Below are 19,895 nucleotides of genomic sequence, written 5' to 3'. Positions count from 1 at the left end.
TTATTGTTAAAAAATTTATAGAACAAAAACTAGACAAAAAACTTGGGTTCCAAACAGACCCTAGAATATAATTAGATGACTAGAAGCAACTCACAAAACAAACTAAACACAAGAAGGGAAGAAACAAAAGGAAATTTCACAGCAAAGAATATATGGTCCCAAGTATTTAGATGCCAGAACTTGACACTTGCTGCGCATACACATTTTTTGTGACAAGTAGCAGATCATTTTTCTTAAGCATTGTAAGACCCGGTAAAACTTCAGTATCAATGTCTTTTTTCTTGATCCCAGAAGGCAATTCCCAGTCAAAAGAGTACAGAAGATTGGCAAGTCCAACTTCCACCATTGCTAGTCCCAGAGAATATCCAGGGCAGCCCCTTCGGCCAGCCCCAAATGGTATCAGTTGAAAGTCTTTCCCTTTCATATCTACACTAATATTTAAGAATCTCTCAGGCAAAAACTCATTTGGATTTTCCCAATCCTTGGGATCTCTTCCATTCGCCCAGACATTTGTGTAAACTATAGAATTGGACTGGATTTCATGACCATTTATAATGCAATTTGCTAGTGTCTGTCTTGGAACTGAAAGTGGAGCTGGAGGATACAATCTGAAGGTCTCCTTGACAATTGCCTTGAGATAAGGGAGCTTTTGAATATCATCTTCGTTTACTATATCTTTATTTCCAACTGCACCTCTAATCTCTGCTTGTGCCTTCTTCAATATTGCTTCAGGGCTCTTCATCAGTGCTGCCATTGCCCACATTATTGTAGCTGCAATAGTATCCGACCCTGCACTAAATACATCCTACAATGATATACCGAAACAGATTAGCAAAATGGGATTGATCCAAATTCTTAAAAGGAAAAACAACATGGAAAAATATTTCAAAACATTCCCACATTTCGTTAAATGAATTTCTTTGCCCTTCACCTTTAAAATATTAATTTTACATTTTTTACAAATTCAAATTAATAATATTTGGTCCTTATATAAAATCACTATGTGACCACTTTTTAAAATCACTGTGGTCCTTATATAAATTTTCGACCACTTTTTAATCTAAAATCACTGTGTGACCCACATGCAATTATGTTATATTTACAAGAAGGCTAGATTCCACTTTTTTAATGGCAAAAATGAATACAGATTAAATCAGATCCTACTTTTTTAGATGTAAAAGTGAATATGGATTAAGTCATTTATTTAACTACAAATGAGATCTAACATTTTTGCTTCGAAAAAAATAACAATGTGTGGGTCACATACTGGATTCAAGGTAAAAAAAAACATCGAAAACCTAGGTTGGAACTAAATTTTATCAAATTAATTTTCTAAGGGACTTAAATTTATAATTTCAATAGTGAAGGACGAAAACAATTTATTTGTTAAAATGTGAAGGGTGTTTTGAACGATATTACCAAACAAAAAAGGAGTAGGTCCTTTGAATAGGTAATTAATCACCATGAGCATTGCGTTGATGTGATCTAGCGTTAGATCAAAGGAAGTTGATTGTTCTTGCCGTAATTGAAGCATGATGTCAATGATATCACCGTTCATGGACTCTGGCCTATTTGGATTTAAGTGTTCATTGATGAGTTCTTGAAGAAATGAATCTAACTTACTGCAAGTCCTCTCAAGTCGAGAACGCATCCCATTGAGGCTATCAAGCCAACCAATTGAAGGAATATAGTCTGAGAAAAAGAAACCCACGAATGCGGCCTGCATTTCTTGGAGGAGATCATGGAATCGTCTTCTTTGTTGATCTTCCTCATCATACCTCTTTCTGAAAGCAATTCTACAGATAAGCGTACTTGTAAGTGACAGTAAAGTCTTACTCAAATTCGTCACTTGAGATGAAGACGCTTCCTTGGATATAGTTCTGATCATCCGAGAGACTTCATCTTCACGAGTACCACGAAATGACTGCACCCTTCTGTTGCTGTAGAGATGAAGAACAGAAATCTTTCTCAGCTCTCTCCATTGCTCGCTGTATGGAGAGAAGGCGATATCCAAGCCGTTGTAAGAAAGCATTCGGGAACCTAGGAGCAGTGGGCGACTAGAAAATGTCGAGTCATGGTTTTTCACAACTTCTTCAGCCATTCTTGCGGATGAAACCACAAGCAGTGGAAAGGATCCAAGCTTAAGAGACATAAGAGGACCATATACTTTGGAAAGTTGCCAAAGGTATGTTGGGAAAGGGGTACCGATACAGGCACACAATATCAGAATTAGCCCAGGACAAATTTCTCTTTCCCCAAATACCAGTTAAAATAAGAATAAATCAAATCACCAAATAATAATACCAACAGTGATAATAAAATGCAAGAAAAATAAAGGCACAGGACACCAAGAATTTTACGTGAAAAATCCAAATTGGGAAAAATCACAGGATCTAATCTAGTCAAAAATCTCCACTATCACAATAACGGAAATACACAAGTCTACCCGAAATATTCGGATGACAATAATATCACCAATTCCAATCAAGCGAAATTGCTACAAAATCACCCCAAAAAACTATAACTGTCAAAGAAGTGGATTTGGAAAGGTGTTACCAAACGAAAAGAAAATCTAAAATCTGAACCTGTAGATGAGTAGAATTTGACGAGAGGATCGCGTGTGTAAAATTTCATCTCAATCGGACTTCAAATCACCTTCCAACTGAGGCCTCAAAGTTGCACAGAATTTTCTCTCTCTGGCTCTCACTCTTTCTCTCTCTTCGTTTCTCTCCTCAAAGTGGTGGCTGTAGCTTTTGTTCTCACATCAAGACCAAAGAAGGCATACATCATACGGCTACTCACTTTTCTTTTAAGTCAAATCTTGACTTGAACCTAAAAGTGTTTGGTTTTGTGGTTTGGCCCACAAACCCAACAATCTCCCCGTCCAGCTCATTTGGAAAGTTCCACCAAACCTGCTTCTTGCCTGCAAAATAAGATTTTCTCCTTAGGCAATGTCTTGATCAACATGTCAGCACCATTATCATTTGTATGTACCTTCTCAAGTGTCAACAACTTGGAATCCAGTACTTCTCGAATCCAATGATATCTCACATCAATGTGTTTGGATCGAGAGTGAAATGTAGAGTTCTTACACAAATGAATAGCACTCTAACTGTCACAATAAAGATTATACTTATCTTGTTTCATACCTAACTCTTGAAGAAATTTCTGCAACTAAAGAGTCTTCTTGCATGTTTCAGTGGTTGCAATGTACTCTGCCTCTGTACTAGAAAGGGCGATACACTTCTGTAACTTACTTTGCCATGATACTGCTCCCCTTACAAAAATCATCAAGTACCCAGAGATGAATTTTCTATTGTCAAGATCACCTGCAATATTTGCATCGGTGTACCCATCTAACATAGTTTACCATTGCCAAAACATAAGCACAATTTGAAAGTTCCCTTGAGATACCTGAGAATTCATTTAACAGCATTCCAATGCTCCTTACCAGAATTAGAGAGATACCGACTGACTACTCCAAAAGCATGAGTAATATCTAGTCTGGTGCAAATCATGACATACATCAAACTACAGTCAAGGCATAAGGAACTTTCTTTATGTTTTCTTTATTTTTTTCACTTGTAGGACACTACTTAATGTTCAGTTTAAAGTGACCTGCAAGTGGAGTTGAGATTTCTTTAGCCTTGCTTATGTTAAACCTATTAAGTACTTTCTCAATGTATTTTTCTTGAAACAACCAAAGCTTCCTATTTTGCCTGTCTCGTGAGATTTTCAGTCCCAATATTTGTCTAGCCGGACCCAAATCCTTCATTGCAAAGGATTTATTTAACTCTCTTTTCAGCCTGTCAATCTTCACAGTATCACGACTAACAATCAACATGTTATCAACATGCAGCAGGAGAATAATAAAATCACCATTTTAAAAAATTTTCACATAAACACAGTGATCAAATATAATCCTGTGGTACTCATGGTCTGTCATGAATGAGTCAAATTTCTTATACTACTGTCTTGGTGCCTGTTTCAACTCATACAAACTCTTCTTGAGACGGCATACAAGATTTTCCTTGCCACTTCCTTTTAAGCCCTCTGGTTGCTCCATGTAGATCTCCTCTTCCAAGTCGCCATGCAAGAAGGCTGTCTTTACATCAAGTTGTTCAATCTCCAAATTCAAACCGGCTGCAATACCAAAAACAACTCGAATTGATGACATTTTTACCACAGGAGAGAAAATTTCTTTAAAATCTATACTCTTCTTTTAACTAAATCCCTTCACAACCAATCTTGCTTTGTACTTTGGTTGTGAGCTGTGCTCTTGAGTCTTCAGCCTGTAAACCCATTTGTTCTTCAGAACTCTCTTACTTTTAGGTAATTTCACTAGATCATAAATATGATTCTCATGCAGGAACATCATTTTCTCTTGCATGACTCGCAACTAATCTTCTTTGTTCTCATGCTCTAAAGCCTCACAGTATGACTCTGACTTTTCTCCATCTATTAACAGCAAATATACATGAGGATTATATCTGCTAAAAGGTCTCTTTTCTCTGGTAGATCTCCTAAACTCATCTTGTGGTGGAGGTGATGGAGTAGGTGGCGCCTCATGCTCAGATTCATCAGCAGTAGGATTATTACCATCATTAACATCCTCTCTCTGCTTTGTCTCAGCTCCCCATTGATTAAAATCAACAGGTATTGGAATTGGATCTAGATCTGAATTTGAACTAGCAGGAATATTATCTGAATATTTTGGGAAAAAATCCACTTTTCATCCTCAAACTTTGTGACAAAGACACATTTGGTCCCCAAACTTTTCGTCAGAACACATTGAGTACATGAATTAAGGATTTTTTGCCACATTTAGTCAAAAAATGGAAATTTACTCAATTTGAACGGTGAAGACCACGTGGCTGTTAACCAATGTCCAAATATCAATTTATAACCAACACAAGTCAGCTTTTTGTCGACATTACACAATTCCTTGAACAAGTTGTCCATTTTGGTATTATTTTAAGTTCTTACTTAATGGGCATTACCTATTCAAAATACTAGTTTTTTATGGACATTTTACTCTCAAACATTCAATTTATAATAAATATATAAATATTTTCAAGTAAAATTCAAAAAGTGTTACAGTAATTTCTTACGAAAAAAACTAGTAGATTATCTATTTAACATAAATTAAATATTTTTTTAAAAAAGAAATATCCCGTAAAGTACCAACTCTTTATGGCTTTTCTCGATTACATGAGCCAAGTACCAGGTTTTTATGGGCATTTTATTCTGAATCATTTAATTTATGTTAAATACATAAATATTTGCAAATAAAATTCAAAAAACCATTACACAAATATTTTTATAAAAGGAAAACTAGCATGTTTTGTATTTAATATAAATGAAGTATTTGAAAGTAAAAAAAATTGTCCATAACATACCAGTTGTTTATGAGTTTCTTCTATTATATGAATAAAGTACTAGTTATTTATGAGCATTTTACTTTGAATCATTTAATTTATATTAAATATATAAATGTTTATAAGTGAAATTCAAAAAGTGTTACACTAATATTATTACGAAAGGGAAACTGGTAGGTTTTGTATTTAACATAAATTAAATACGTGAAAGTAAAAAAAGAAATTACCTACTTTTTACTAATTCTTTATGGGTTTCTTCTATTATATGAATAAAGTACTAGCTATTTATAGGTATTTTATTCTGAATCATATAATTTATGTTAAATACATAAATGTTTGTAAGTAAAATTTAAAAAGTGATATACTAATATTTTTACGAAAGAAAAACTAGTAGATTTTGTATTTAACATAAATTAAATACGTGAAAGTAAAAAAAAAAAAAAATTGTCCATAACATATCAGCTTTTTATGGGTTTTCTCTATTACATGAACAAAGTAATAGCTATTTATGAGTATTTTACTCTGAATCATTTAATTTATATTAAATATACTGGATTGAAAAAGCTTTGTTGAATCACTTCATTAACTCTGCTAATCTCAAGCAGCTTTTCACTTCATTAACTTGGTGGGAAAGGGGGAAATTTCGAGAAGAAAAGCGGTGGGTTAGAGAGAGAGTCAAGTGTGGACTTGTGTCTGACTTGTGTTGGTTATAAATTGATATTTGAACATTTGTTAACGGCCACGTGGTCTTCACCGTCCAAATTGAGTAAATTCCCGTTTATTGACTAAATATGGCAAAAATCGTTAATTCATGTACTCAATGTGTTCTGACGAAAAGTTTGGGGACCAAATGTGTCTTCGTCACAAAGTTTGAGGATGAAAAGTAGATTTTTCTCGAATATTTTGAGTTGTCACCTTTATCAATGTCTTCAATGGTTTGATCTTCAAAGAAGACAACATCTCTGCTCCTGATCACCTGCTTTTCAATAGGATCATATAATCTATAACCAAATCTTCATGTCCATAACTCAAGAAAATATATTGTTTTGATTTTACATCAAGTTTTGACCTCTCATCTTTAGGAATATGAACAAATGCCCGACAACCAAAAACTCTCAAATGTTTAAAGGATATAATTTTTCTCGTCCATACTCTCTCTGGGATGTCACCATCTAGAGGAACTGATGGAGAAAGATTAATCAAATCGACTGCAGTCCTCATTGCCTCACCCCAAAAGGATTTTGGTAACTTAGCATTAGAGAGCATGCATCTGACCCGTTCAGTAATGGATCTATTCATCCTCTCTACTACTCCATTCTCTTGAGGAGTTTTTGGTACAGTCTTCTCAAATCTGATCCCACGAGACTTACAATAGATTTCAAATGGTCCTCTGTACTCACCACCATTATCAGCACGAATACACTTTAACTGCTTGCCGGTTTCTCTTTCAACTTTGCTATGAAAATCTTTAAATACATCCAAAATCTGATCTTTGGATTTCAAGGCAAAACACCAAACCTTTCTAGCAAAGTCATCAATAAAAGTTACAAAATAAGCAGCACCACCAAGAGACTTATCTTTCATATAGCAAACATCAGTGTGCACCAATTCTAACGGATTCAATTTTCTAGATGGAGGAAAATTTTGAAATGCAACTCTATGTTGTTTCCCATAAATGCAGTCAACATAGGGTTTAAGTGCATTACCTCTAACTTCAGGTAGGAGCTGTTTGCGAACAAGTATCTGAATCCCTTTTGCACCCATGTGCCTAAGTCGCCATGCCAAAGGTCAATTGATGAATCACGAACTGCATTGACTTCTCCCTTCCCCAACTTGGCTTGTATCAAGTAGAGGGTACTCTGCTTCTTTTCTCGAGCAACAACGAGATTTTCTTTGCTGAGTTTCCATTTGCCTCTACCTTGCAAGTTATGGTAACTCTCATCGTCAAGTTTTCCTGTAGAGATAAGATTAAGATGAATATCAGGGACATGTCGAGCATTTCTTAATATCAGTTGGCATTTGGTATCTGTATCCAAATATATGTCTCCCATGCCAACAACTTTGCATGAGACCTCATTTCCAATCTTAACATATCCAAAATCTCCTTCTGTGTAGGTTGAGAAGAAATGTCTATGAGGAGTAACATGGTAGGATGCACCCGAATCAACTACCCAATCACTGTCATAATGAATAATATTCACTTGAACATCATCACAGAACACAAACATATCATCATGAGCTGCCACAATTGCTATAGCCTCTTCATCACCTTTTTCCTTCGCCTTACCCTTTTTCTCAACTTGTTCCCATTTTAGGATTCTGCATTCTTTCATATAATGCCCATTGTTCTTACAATAATAGCATGCAATATTTTTTCGCGACTCAGACCTGCCTCTGAATTTGTCATTCCTGTTGTGGGGTCCTCTACTTTTGCTTCTCCCTCTTCTTTCTTTCTTTTCTGTCACCAGGTTCTGGGACTCATAGACAATTTCTTGTTCCTTTCTCCTGAACTCTTCATTCATCACGACATCTTTTGCAATAGCCATGGTCAACACACCATTCGGAACTGAATTATTGACGGAGACTACCATGGTTTCCTAACTATCCGGTAGTGAACTAAATAATAATAGAGCCTGCACTTCATCATCCAAATTCAAATTTAACGTAGTTACCTGGTTTATCAATCCCTGAAAATTACTCAGGTGTTCAGTCATATCTTCCTCATCTTTATATCTCATCTGAGTAATCTACTTCAGACAACTAGCCTTGTTCAAATCGGTCTTCCATTCATACATACTTTCAAGCTTTTTCCATAATACATCAGCTCTGGTGTCATTAGCAAAATGTTGAAAAATACTTTGACCAATCCATTTTCTAATATTGCCAACAGTTTCATCACTCATATCACTTGGTCTGCCTTTATTCCCTAGAATAGGTTCAAACAAATCTCTACAATACAAGTAGTCTTCTATTCTAGACTTCCAAATCGAATAATTAGTAGCATTCAATTTTATCATGCAACCACTATCCGAATCATCCATTTGTAACCAGTACAAATGAGCAGTCTAACCTGATTGTTCTGATACCACTTGTTGGAAAAGGGGTACCAATACAGACATACAATATCAGAATTAGCCCAGGACAAATTTCTCTTTCTCCAAATACCAGTTAAAATAGAAATAAATCAAATCATCAAGTAATAATACCAATAGTGATAATAAAATGCAAGAAAAATAAAGGCACATGACACCAAGAATTTTACATGAAAAACCCAAATTGAAAAAAATCACAGGACCTAGTCCAGTAAAAAATCTCCACTATCACAACAATGGGAATACACAGGTCTACCCGAAATATTCGGATGACAATAATATCACCAATTCCAATCAAGCAAAATTACTACAAAATCACCCCCAAAAAACTATAGGTCAAAGAAGTGGGTTTGGAAAGGTGTTACCAAACGAAAAGAAAATCTGAAATCTGAACTGGTAGATGAGTAGAACTTGATGAGAGGATCGCGTGTGTAAAATTTCATCTCAATCGGACTTCAAATCACCTTCCAATTGAGGAGGTGGAGGATTTTTTGGTCTTGATGATCTCCTCCTGTTCGTTTGGAGAACGCTTAGGACGATAATTAGAAGTGCTGAAATTAAAGCAATCAGTATCTCCATCTTCTGGCCGGAAGTAAGATATGATGGTTTTTGTTTGATTGAAATTTGATCAGAAAGAAGTGAACTCGAATATTTTGACTTCGTTGAGCTTGAGTTTGAGTTGCGTGGTGGATTTGAACAAAAATTGTGTTCTTTTTTTTTGGATAATAATTGATGACAATACCGATATGTGAGTAGTGGGATATGGCCTTATCATAAATGTTAGGATCCAAACGCGAAACAAACAACCATTGAGATATCAAGTACACAATAATTTAATGATAGATAAGTCACAAGTATGAAAAATAGATGACACACAATATTTAACGTGTTTCGGTTCCACCATTGAGCCTATGTCCATGGAGAGAAACCCATTATTTATTATGAGAGGAAAACTCTATATAATAATACAATTTAAACCAAAGTCTAACCCTTATATACCATATCTCATCTCCCAAGAACCCTCTCACACCCCATGTATAAGGTTACATGTCGTCTCTTGTATGTTCTTGTGTATCTCTTGTGTAGTATGTCAACCCACCTATTTATAGATAACATTATTTAGCCAAAATCCAAATAATAATAGGAAATCAATTCTAATTCCTAAACTTGTACAAAATAGGAAATAACTTCTAATTCTAAACAAAATGAGAAATTCTTTTGCTACTACTTCAAGTAACTAAAATCAATTAGTCCACATAAAATAAAAAACCTACCTAAAAGAAATTAAGCCAATTTCCTAACAATAAATATATTTTTTAAACTGTCTTTTTATTTTACACACACTATATCAATAAAAGTGTTATAGTATTTTTTAAAAAAAAATTATCCCAAATAATTTACTATCCAAACACACTTATTGTACCCTTAAAATGATTGAAATGACGAAAACTATGAATGTTACAAACTCCTAATTTATTCTGTGGCAGCATTAGCACCGTCCATTATCAGAATTTCACATCGAGAAGCTCTATCTTAAGGACTTATCTTTGGTAGAATCAAAACCTATGGCGAGTAGGCAACATTGTATCCTTAAAATCATGAAAAATAAAAATTTACAAACTCTATGACTTTAAAAGTTACAGGACACTTTTTGCCACTAATTTAATCAAATTTATTATTATTCTATTTTCTTATATCTATATTTAAGATACTTCTACCGCTGAGTTTTAGCACTTTTGCAAAATTTTAAAATCCTAAGCGATGCGAAGTAATGATTGAGAAACTTTTGCATGTGTTTGTAACTTTCATATGATAGTACTAATCCTAAATTGATATCATTATTATACAAAGAGAAATATCATTTTGAGTTTTCTAGTTTTCAATTTTTTAAAGTTGTTTCATATCCAAGTAGTATTTAACTTTGAGCATAAATAGTTCTAAAGTAATTGCTCAGTAGGAGGGATGTATAAAAATAAAAATAAAAATTGGTTATTTATAAGACAATGTGATTGAGACAAAGATTATTCACAATATTTGAAGAGGGTGGTTGGGAGAGGACAATTGAGTGATTGGCGAGAAGGAAACAATTGGACGCAGGCATCTGTTTTTGGGTTTTTTTTTTTTCTTTTTTGTCTGAAACAGGAGATAATCCATCAATCCTTTTGATAAGCTAGTCCCTGAAGTTCTACAAGATTCCGTGGAATTCGGCTTCTTGTGCAACTTGCTGCTCCTGTTGTCCAAGAAAAGATCGGCCTGCAGATTACCGTCGCTTTATCACAATTGTCGTTTTAATGAGCCAAGTATGGTTGTTGTTGTTTGAACGCTAAGGCCTGTCAATTATTTGATTAGGACCTGAGAGAATTATTCCAAGTTTTGGGTTAAGTAGGACGCAGATTTGCTTAGACAGTCGAGCCAATGGACTACTTGTGACGTATTCTCCCACTTCATACCGCAATTTCAATTTTGGCCCCTTGAGTGGGGATTTAGACCCTATAAGAGAGTCATAAGTCTTGATATATATATATATATATATATATACACATAATAGCAAAAGTAAATAAATAAAAGATTGAATGAAAGATGCAGATTAAACTTTGAAAATAATTATCTTTAGTTAATAATAGTTCTTTTTTTGAGTACATAATATTGCATTCAACATTTTGAATGTTAATTTTATTATTTGAAAATAAAAATGGGATGGTATTTATGTTATTTTTTAACTCTATATATTTTTAAAATATTTTTACTTTAATTTTTTATTGTATGTTCAGAAAAATATTCATGGACGCCCATTGAATATTCAAACCCATGAGTGTCGGATTTGGATTTATATTTTTAGACCCATAAGAATGGGGATTTAACTAAATTTAATAAATTTGGATTTGAATCAAAAGAACCCAAACTAGACCCTACTAATTTATATGCTTAGGTGCACACCATGCACCATTATTCAACAAGTCAAATATCATTCACCCCTCCCCCTCCCCCTCCCCCCCGGGGTTTATTACCCTTTTTTACTTTTCACCCTAATAAATTCAAATGTTTGGACGGGTTGCACCCAACAATTGGGTTGTAATCTATCATTATGGATTTTTTAGATGTGGAATACGCATAAATAGAGCTTTATTTGGCATTTTACACCCCTCATTATGATTTCTTATAAATTGTTTCTTTAATATCTTACAATTTTTCAACCGCAGAATATCACTTAAGTCATAAAATTTTTTTTTTAAGGAAAATCATAAAAGGTTAAGGTACAAATGTCTAAATGAATAATAGGACATGGTTACAACTTTGGGTGTTAATAAAAGTAAAGGAAAATAAACTTGTAATTAAAATATTTTTTTTAAATTGGATTGTGACGCGCCCAAGCTGCTATACAATGCCTAGAGAAACTCTCCAAAACCCCCAACTAGCTATTATAATTGGCTTTCCCCCTAAAATAAAACTAACTTAATATTCCCTTGACCCAAGAGCCCACGTACCAAATAATATATTAAACTGGTAAGAACAGTTACTAGATAGTTTGTTCTAACAAATGAACCAATACTTTGTGAGTAAATTTTATATAAACTAAAGGTGTATATATTATCACCATTAGATTCATGACATATATATAAAAGTTGAATTTCAAATTTAAATTTTATATAGTTGTCATTTATCCAAAATTATCGGTGCATGCACTATCAATGTATAGATAATTAATCCATATTTTGTATTGTTCATACTTAGGAAGAGACTCAGTATTATATGGGACAAATATAATACAAGATATTATACGTTTGTATATCATATGAATTTTTTAAAAATACAATTAAAAGTTCATCATAAAGATATGAGTTTGAAAAAGTTATGCATATAAATTCGTATGTGAACAGTGAGAATATGTTTGATAGTTATGAAAGAAAGAAAAGATAAATTACCTGTCAAAATCGTAGTTGAATTTTTCAGGATATTTTAAAAAGATTGTTACAATAAAATAAGATCTTTGTGAAACAAATAAATATAAAGGTGAATTTTACTAATTCTTAAAATTAACTTCCTCCAATGATATCACAGATAAGAGAAACTTCTGGAGATAACGCGTTCATTGGATTAAAGCTTTATTTACCAGTTAAGGGCCTCGTTATGCTCTTTTCTCCGTGCCGATCTGTTTGAAGGTACGGAATTGAGTTGATAGCCGGAAATTTTTGTAAGACGATGTTGCAAGAAACAAACGATGTGCTTAACCTATTCTTCAAAAGCAGCCACAGGATAAACGAGTACTTTGGAATGCACTTTTTGAACCAAGCAAGGTGGTGCCAGTGAACTTCAACATATTGAGGGTCTAACAATTCAGCTGCAGATTTAATAGAAAAGGTACCATTCTTACTAGCCAACCATCTTGCCGAGTCTTGGATGTTAACATTCAAGGATTGTCCAGATGGGAGGAGCTGTACAAAATCCTCAATATCAGCTGTTCTCCTTCTACCTGTGGGAATCTTTCAATCGCCATTTTCTATAATAGAAGAGTCTCTAGCTTGTAGCTCGCTTCCAAACTGTCTTATTATATCAGGACCATAGGCTGTCAACTAAGGTACTCTAGGGTGCCAGTTATCATACCAGAGAAAGGTGTTCTCACCATTATTGATCTTTGAAATAATATAAGGATGCACTAGAGGCCTAAGTCGAAGTAACTTTCGCCAAAACCAAGAACATGACTGAGTAATAGGAATAACCCAGAACCATTGATGTTTGAGCTTCACACTATGAATCCAATTGATCCAAAGTGATTCTTTCCTGCATACTACGTCCGAAATCAGGTACTCCTAATCCACCTTGTTGAGCGGGTTTGCTTATTTCCTCCATGTTTAGCAGAGGTCTCACCTTTCCACAAGAATGCAGCGAGCATGGCTTCAATATTCTTTATGACAGCTCGAGGTAATACCGTAATAAGAATACACTACTCCAGTATAGTTGCATACTCAGCAGTACTGACTTTACCAGCTGAAGCCTACCAGCAGAAGTCAAAGTTTTTGGGCTCCACCACATAATTTTCTTTTTTTATCTTCTCAATAATAGGAAAGCAGTCTTTCAATGAAAGCTTTGTGCTTAGCAAAGGTACTCCCAAATATTTGATTGGTAAATATCCTCTCTTCATCGCCAGAATCTTGCACAATTCCATTCCTTCCTCGTCACTAACCCCTAATAAGAGAATCTCACTTTTATGTAGATTTGGTGATAAGCTAGACAAAGCAGTAAATTCCAAAAGAACTGAATTCATTACATTCATAGATCTGGATTTCGCAGTTGATAGAAGAAATAAATCATCTGCAAATATGAGATGAGAAACTTCAAGGGCTTGATATTTAGGATGAAACTGGAATTCAGGTATCCTAGTGGCATCATCAAACAAGAGAGAAAAGACTTCCATTGCTAAAAGAAAGAGATATGGAGAAATGGGGTCTCCGTCTCAAACCTCTAGTACTAGAAAAATAGCCAGCAAGAGCCCCATTCATGTTTAATGAAAATCTAGCCATGCATACACCTTTCCTCACCCATTGAATGTATTTTTCAGGGAAATTCATACACTCCATAACAGCAAACAAGAAATCCCACCTTACAGTGTCATAAGCCTTCATCATGTCTACTTTCACAGCACATTAGCTTGTCCATTTTTCTTATGATAGCCAATAACAATGTGGTGCATTAATAGGATATTATCAGAGATCATCCTTCCTTTGAGAAAATATTTTGCCTATTACTGATTAATTCTGGTAGTATTCTTTTCATCCTCTCTGTCAAAATCTTAGAGTAGACCTTATAAACAGTATTGCAACAAGATATAGGTCTATACTCATGCATAGTAGATAGATTAGGAACCTTTGGAATAAGAGAAATAATTGTACTATTCAGACGAGTATGTAGACTATCATTTCCAAAGCAATGTTTCACAGCTTTAATAAAGTCAGCCTGCACTACACCCCAATTCTTCACAAAAAATTCCACAGGAAAACCATCTGGTCTAGGTGCCTTGCCTTGTTGCATTGAGAATAGTGCTAACTGCACTTCAACATCAGAAACATCTTTTTGAAGTTCATGAATTTGATCACTAGTTAGCTTGTTAACAACAATCTGCTGTAGTCTTACCATCAACTGGCAGTTGATGGTGTTTGTACTTTGTGGTCAGGCTCGTGAATCTGCTGATCTCCTTCCCCCCCTTTTTTTTTTGACCAAAATGAGCACTTTTATTGATCATGAAAGTAAGCTTTACAGTGGAAAAATCCTACCACTTCAATGAAAGTAAGCAGTCCTGTGGTAATCCCCACTCCATCACCAGCTGCCAATTCTACTGAGTACGTGGAGCTTTCGGCCAAGACACCGCACAGTTCTGAATAACTTTGCCAATGACATGAAGCACTCTACCAGTGCTTTCAAGTTGCAATAGTATGTTGAAATACTCTCCTATTTTTCTCTTGCCACAGATGCCACATAATGACAGCTAGCATCAATCTTCTGAGTTTTGCACCAAAAGATTTCCCACCCAAATGATTGCACCACTGTTCCATTTCTTGACTCCATGGTAAAAAAACCTCTGTATGAGAAGCACCGTATCTCATACACATCTAGGAAATGCACAATCAAAGAATAAATATCCCAAGCTTTCATCTACCAAATCACACAATACACATCTAGATGAGATATTTGCAATACCACAACTCAGCAACCTATCTTTCATCATCAGCTTTTTTCCTGCACCATTAATCACATTATAAACACATACTTAGGAATGCATCGTGCACTCCACACCGGCTGAAACCATTGCACTTTGTTCCCTTGTTGATAAATTTTCTTGCATGTCTGACTTCCCAGAGAAGGCATTCCATTTAACATGGTTTGACATATATACTTGTTGCAACATACTTTCTGGAGTGACTTGTTGAAATTCAAACACCAAAAATTAATTCTTCTAATTTGGGCCAAGCCAAGCATCCATTATTCACGATTTTATAACTTTAGAGCAAGGACATAGGCATGGGCTCTTAAGCAGAGATTCAGGGTATTTCAAATACAAAGGACCTTGTGTATGCCAATTATCACACCAGAAAAAGGTGCTGCTTGTACCTGCAATTGATGCTTCAACAGCTGAGCTAGTGGCCTAAGATACAGAAGTTTCCTCCAACACCACGAAAATCCGCTAATCACTTGTTCTTTCGATGTCTTTGCAGTGTGGCCTTTGATTCAGGGTATTAGGCAAAGGCCTGATAGAGGCCTTTGTAGTGTGGATTGGTTCCAAGTTTTTGAGAAGGCAAGATGCCAGCACTTGACCACATTGGCTTCTGATCACTCCATGCTGATGATAAACACCATACCTGCAACTGACAGGCACAAGAAAAGGTTTTATTTTGACAAGAGGTGGCTACAAAGGGAAGGGGTGCAACAAGTGATTGAGAGTGCATGGAAAAAAGAGGAGCAAGGCTATAGGATGTTCAAAATTACAAAAAAGATCAGAAATTGCAGAATTGAACTCTTGAAATGGAGGAATTCTTTCCAAGCCAACTCAAGGAGTAAAATTCATGATCTTAAGAAAGAGTTGGAGGAAGCCAGGATTTCGGAGTCTGCTAATAGGAGGCAAAATCTGAATGACATCAAAGATAAGCTGAGCATTGCATATAAGGAGGAAGAGCACTTTTGGAGACAAAAATCGAGAATTAGTTGGCTTAGGGAGGGGGATAAAAATACCAAGTTTTTTCACACCTATGTCAAGGGTAGAAGAGTGAAGAATAGAATCAGAAACTTGTAGCGAAATGATAGTTCTTGGACTAGTAACGAGGATGAGGTTGTGAAGGAAATTTCTGATTACTTTAAGGATCTTTTTAGTAGTGGTGGGAGAGGTGACATGTCTGAAATTCTAGATGGAATTCCTAACTCCATAACTCAGGACATGAATAATAATCTGACTAAGGTAGTTGAGGAAAAAGAAATTCATGATGCTCTTTTTTTCATGAATTCTGAAAAAGCTCCAGGACAAGATGGGATGACTCCTCTATTTTTCCAGAGATTTTGGAGCACCATCAAAAAGACATTATCCCAGCGATCCAAGCTTTTTTCACATCAGGCTTCATGCTTAAATCCATCAACCATACAGTTATATCCCTTATCCCCAAAATCCAGAATCCTATCAGTTTAAAGCATTTCATGCCTATCAGTCTTTGTAGTGTGCTTTACAAAATTATTTCAAAAATCTTGGCTAATAGACTGAAGGTAGTCCTGCACAAATGCATTAGCAAGACCTTTATCCCAGGAAGACAAATCCTAGATAATGTAATGATTGCTCATGAATACATGCATTACCTGAAAAACAAAAGACAAGGGAAAGATGGATACATGGCTATTAAGCTTGACATGGCAAAAGCTTATGATAGGGTGGAGTGGCATTTTTTGCTGGCAATGATGAGCAAAATGGGTTTCTGTACTAAATGGATTGAATGGATAACTGGCTGCCTAACAACAGTCAATTATTCCTTCAATTGTAATGGAGAAGTGAAAGGTTTTGTCTCACCAGGGAGAGGTATTCGTCAAGGAGATCCATTGTCACCATACCTGTTCTTAATATGTTCTGTGGGATTCTCCAATCTGTTAAGGCAAGCTGAAGAAAGCAAGAGGATCACAGGCTTGAAAATCAGCAGGCAAGGTCCTCAACTTACCCATCTTTTCTTTGCTGATGATTCGCTCATCTTTTGTCAAGCAAATAAGGAAGAGGCGGCTGAAATAATGAAAGTCCTAAAAGTCTATGAAGCAGCCTCAGGACAGCTGATCAACTTTGACAAATCTGCAGTTTTCTTTAGTAAAAATCTGGAAGATGTACAAAGAGGAGTGATCTGCCAAGGTGCAGGCTTCAGAATTGGAAGAATAAATTTCTGAGCTTAGCTGGAAAAGAGGTCATGTTGAAGGCAGTTGCAATGGCCATGCCTACGTACGTTATGTCCTGTTTTAAGCTGCCTAGATCACTCTACAAAGACATTAGCACCATGATGTCCAATTTCTGGTGGGGTGGATCTGAGGGAAGGAACAAAATGCACTGGATCTCTTGGGACAAAATGGCAGTACACAAGAACATAGGCGGCCTTGGGTTTAAGGATCTGGAAGCCTTCAACAAAGCACGTCTGGGTAAGCAGTTATGGAGGATATTAACCAGCCCAAATCTTCTGGTCAGTAAGGTTTTAAAATCCAAGTATTTCCCTCAGGAATCCATACTACAATGCACCCTCCCTAAAAATGCATCATGGATTTGGCAAGGATTACTGGGAGCAAGGAGCTTAATAGAGGAAGGACTGATTAGGAGGATTGAAAATGGTAGGAACACGAAAATCTGGGACCATAAATGGTTACCAGAAACACCCACGGGGAAGCTTTCAACATGCAGAACAAGTAACTGTGAGCTAAAGATGGTTGATGAGCTAATCTGCCAGCAGAGATGGAACATGAATGTTATCTTCAGAAATTTCAACAAAGAAGATGCTGAGTAGATTCTCCGCATCCCTCTAAGCTTATCAGGGAGGGAAGATAGTTTCTACTGGAAACCAAAAGCTGGAGGGGAATACACAGTCGACTCAGGATACAAATTGTTGATGGAGAAAGGCATGAGCAGAAGAAGGTGCAACCAGGAGGGAGCTGGAACAAGCATCTCAGAAGGAAGCTAGCAAATGGTTCAGGTGTGGAATATGTTATGGAAGCTCAACATTAAGCATAAAATCAAGCACTTCATCTGGAAGTGTATTAAACGAGCAGTACCAGTCAGGGAGGCAGTGAGAAAGCGAACAGGAGTAGGGGACCCTATCTGCTCAACCTGTGGTGAGGCTCCAGAAACCATAGGACATATGTTACTCAACTGTCCACATGCACTGGAAGTATGGAAATCAGCCCCCATTCAGTGGGATGGAGCAAATGATCAGAGGGGTGATTTTAAGAGATGGTGGATGAGAATTACAGAAGCAAGAACTAGACAGGAAGGGAAGGAGCATATTGGCCTGACAGCAAATATATTATGGCAGGTATGGAAAGATAGGAACAAGAGGGAATATGAGAACTCAATTAGATTAGCACCATTGAGAATAGTAGAACGTGCGCACAAAGAATGGATGGAACAAGGGGTAGAGCATCAGCAGGGGGATAAAAAGAGTACAGAAGAAACAGTTCATACCAATGTTCACCAAGGATAGAGCAATGGAAGTGAAGGGGCCTTAATCATACAAGTGGCAACAGTAAAGAAACAAAGGCAGAACGCCTTTGGCATAGGAGTCACAGCAAAGAATGCGGCAAACACTAAAATTGCAGATTGGATGCTGAAAGAGAGACGTTTGGGGAGCAACATCCTAGACGAAGCTCTGGCATTAAAATTGCTTCTGTGCAAAGCTGTACAGCAGCAGTGGAGAGAGGTACGTCTCAATTTCTGCAACAAAGAACTATGGAAATAACTCACACAGCAACGACCAACAGATAGCAAGATGGCTACATTGCTGGAGGATATTCTAAGTCTGAAGAGACTGTTTTGTATGTGCTCTTTTGGTTTGGAAAGAGAGGAAAATATGTTAGACAGTAGACTACTGAGTGCAGATGCTTTAAGCATAATTGTGGATGAGGAAAGAAATTTCCTCAGTGTTCGCTGAACACTTTTTGTGCAGTTACTTCGAGCCGTTGCTCGTACATGTATTATGGTCTTTTGATAATGAAATTTCCTATCGTTTCGACAAAAAAAACTTGTTCTTTCGATGTCACTTATCTTGTCGAATGTAGAGGCAAGTTCAGTCCTGATTGCTATGTAGAGGTCCTTAAGCTTCGTGGCAGGATCAGAGCTGGACTGGTGGTGTGATCATTAATTACAGCAGTAATTCCTTCTGTGATCTCTTTTGCAAGCTATCTTTATCCGCTAACACTTGCTACATTTGGTTAGCTAGGAACCAGATGCCTTTTTAGCATAACTGCTGCCCTTGTAATGTTGTTCTACAAAGAAACATCCAGGATGCGAGATCGATCTTCAATGGTTGACTGGCACCGAGTTGAAAGAACCAAGCGGAACTGGGAGATTAGCCTTAGTTGGGATCTAGACCAAAGAATTTTTACTTAAATGTAGTTGAATCTGGTTTTCTTATGTTACTATATTTCTGGTTAGATTTGTTTAGTTGCAGTCTTGTACTGGATTTGAACTTTGTACTGTGTGGATTTCCCTTGTTTACTTTCGAATGAATATGATTTGGGATAGCAAAAAAAAAGAAAAAATTTGCTGGAACTGTATCTGGATTTGGAATAATTTCAAATGTATGCACAAGGGTTTTGATATGTGTATGAGGTTGATCAATTGCTGAAATTCAACATTTCACTAAGAAGGAAAAAAATTGAAATCTTGACTACTCTTATGAGATTTACGAACGTATACCTGTATATA

The 19,895-nt window shown here is 36.0% G+C and overlaps 2 protein-coding genes across 2 annotated transcripts; one reads left to right on the top strand and one right to left on the bottom strand.

The window, feature by feature from the left end:
* Nucleotides 1–159: 159 nt before the first annotated feature.
* Nucleotides 160–4,177, bottom strand: LOC113774458 (cytochrome P450 71A1-like). Its single transcript, XM_027318989.1, has 6 exons — nucleotides 3,972–4,177; nucleotides 3,452–3,504; nucleotides 3,258–3,356; nucleotides 2,869–2,923; nucleotides 1,463–2,249; nucleotides 160–805 (listed from the first exon to the last, which is right to left on the bottom strand). Exons 1-6 carry the CDS (start codon nucleotides 4,175–4,177, stop codon nucleotides 167–169), a joined length of 1,839 nt encoding a protein of 612 aa, XP_027174790.1. The 3' UTR covers nucleotides 160–166.
* Nucleotides 4,178–17,394: 13,217 nt separating this feature from the next.
* LOC113774457 (uncharacterized mitochondrial protein AtMg00310-like) lies at nucleotides 17,395–17,979 on the top strand. The gene has a single exon (XM_027318988.1). The coding sequence runs from the start codon at nucleotides 17,395–17,397 to the stop codon at nucleotides 17,977–17,979; it is 585 nt and encodes a 194-aa protein (XP_027174789.1).
* The last annotated feature ends 1,916 nt before the right edge of the window (nucleotides 17,980–19,895 follow it).

This window comes from Coffea eugenioides, chromosome 6 (assembly GCF_003713205.1).
Source record: "Coffea eugenioides isolate CCC68of chromosome 6, Ceug_1.0, whole genome shotgun sequence".
In the NCBI taxonomy this organism is placed as follows: Eukaryota; Viridiplantae; Streptophyta; class Magnoliopsida; order Gentianales; family Rubiaceae; genus Coffea; species Coffea eugenioides.
This window is presented reverse-complemented; position numbering and strand designations above follow the sequence as displayed.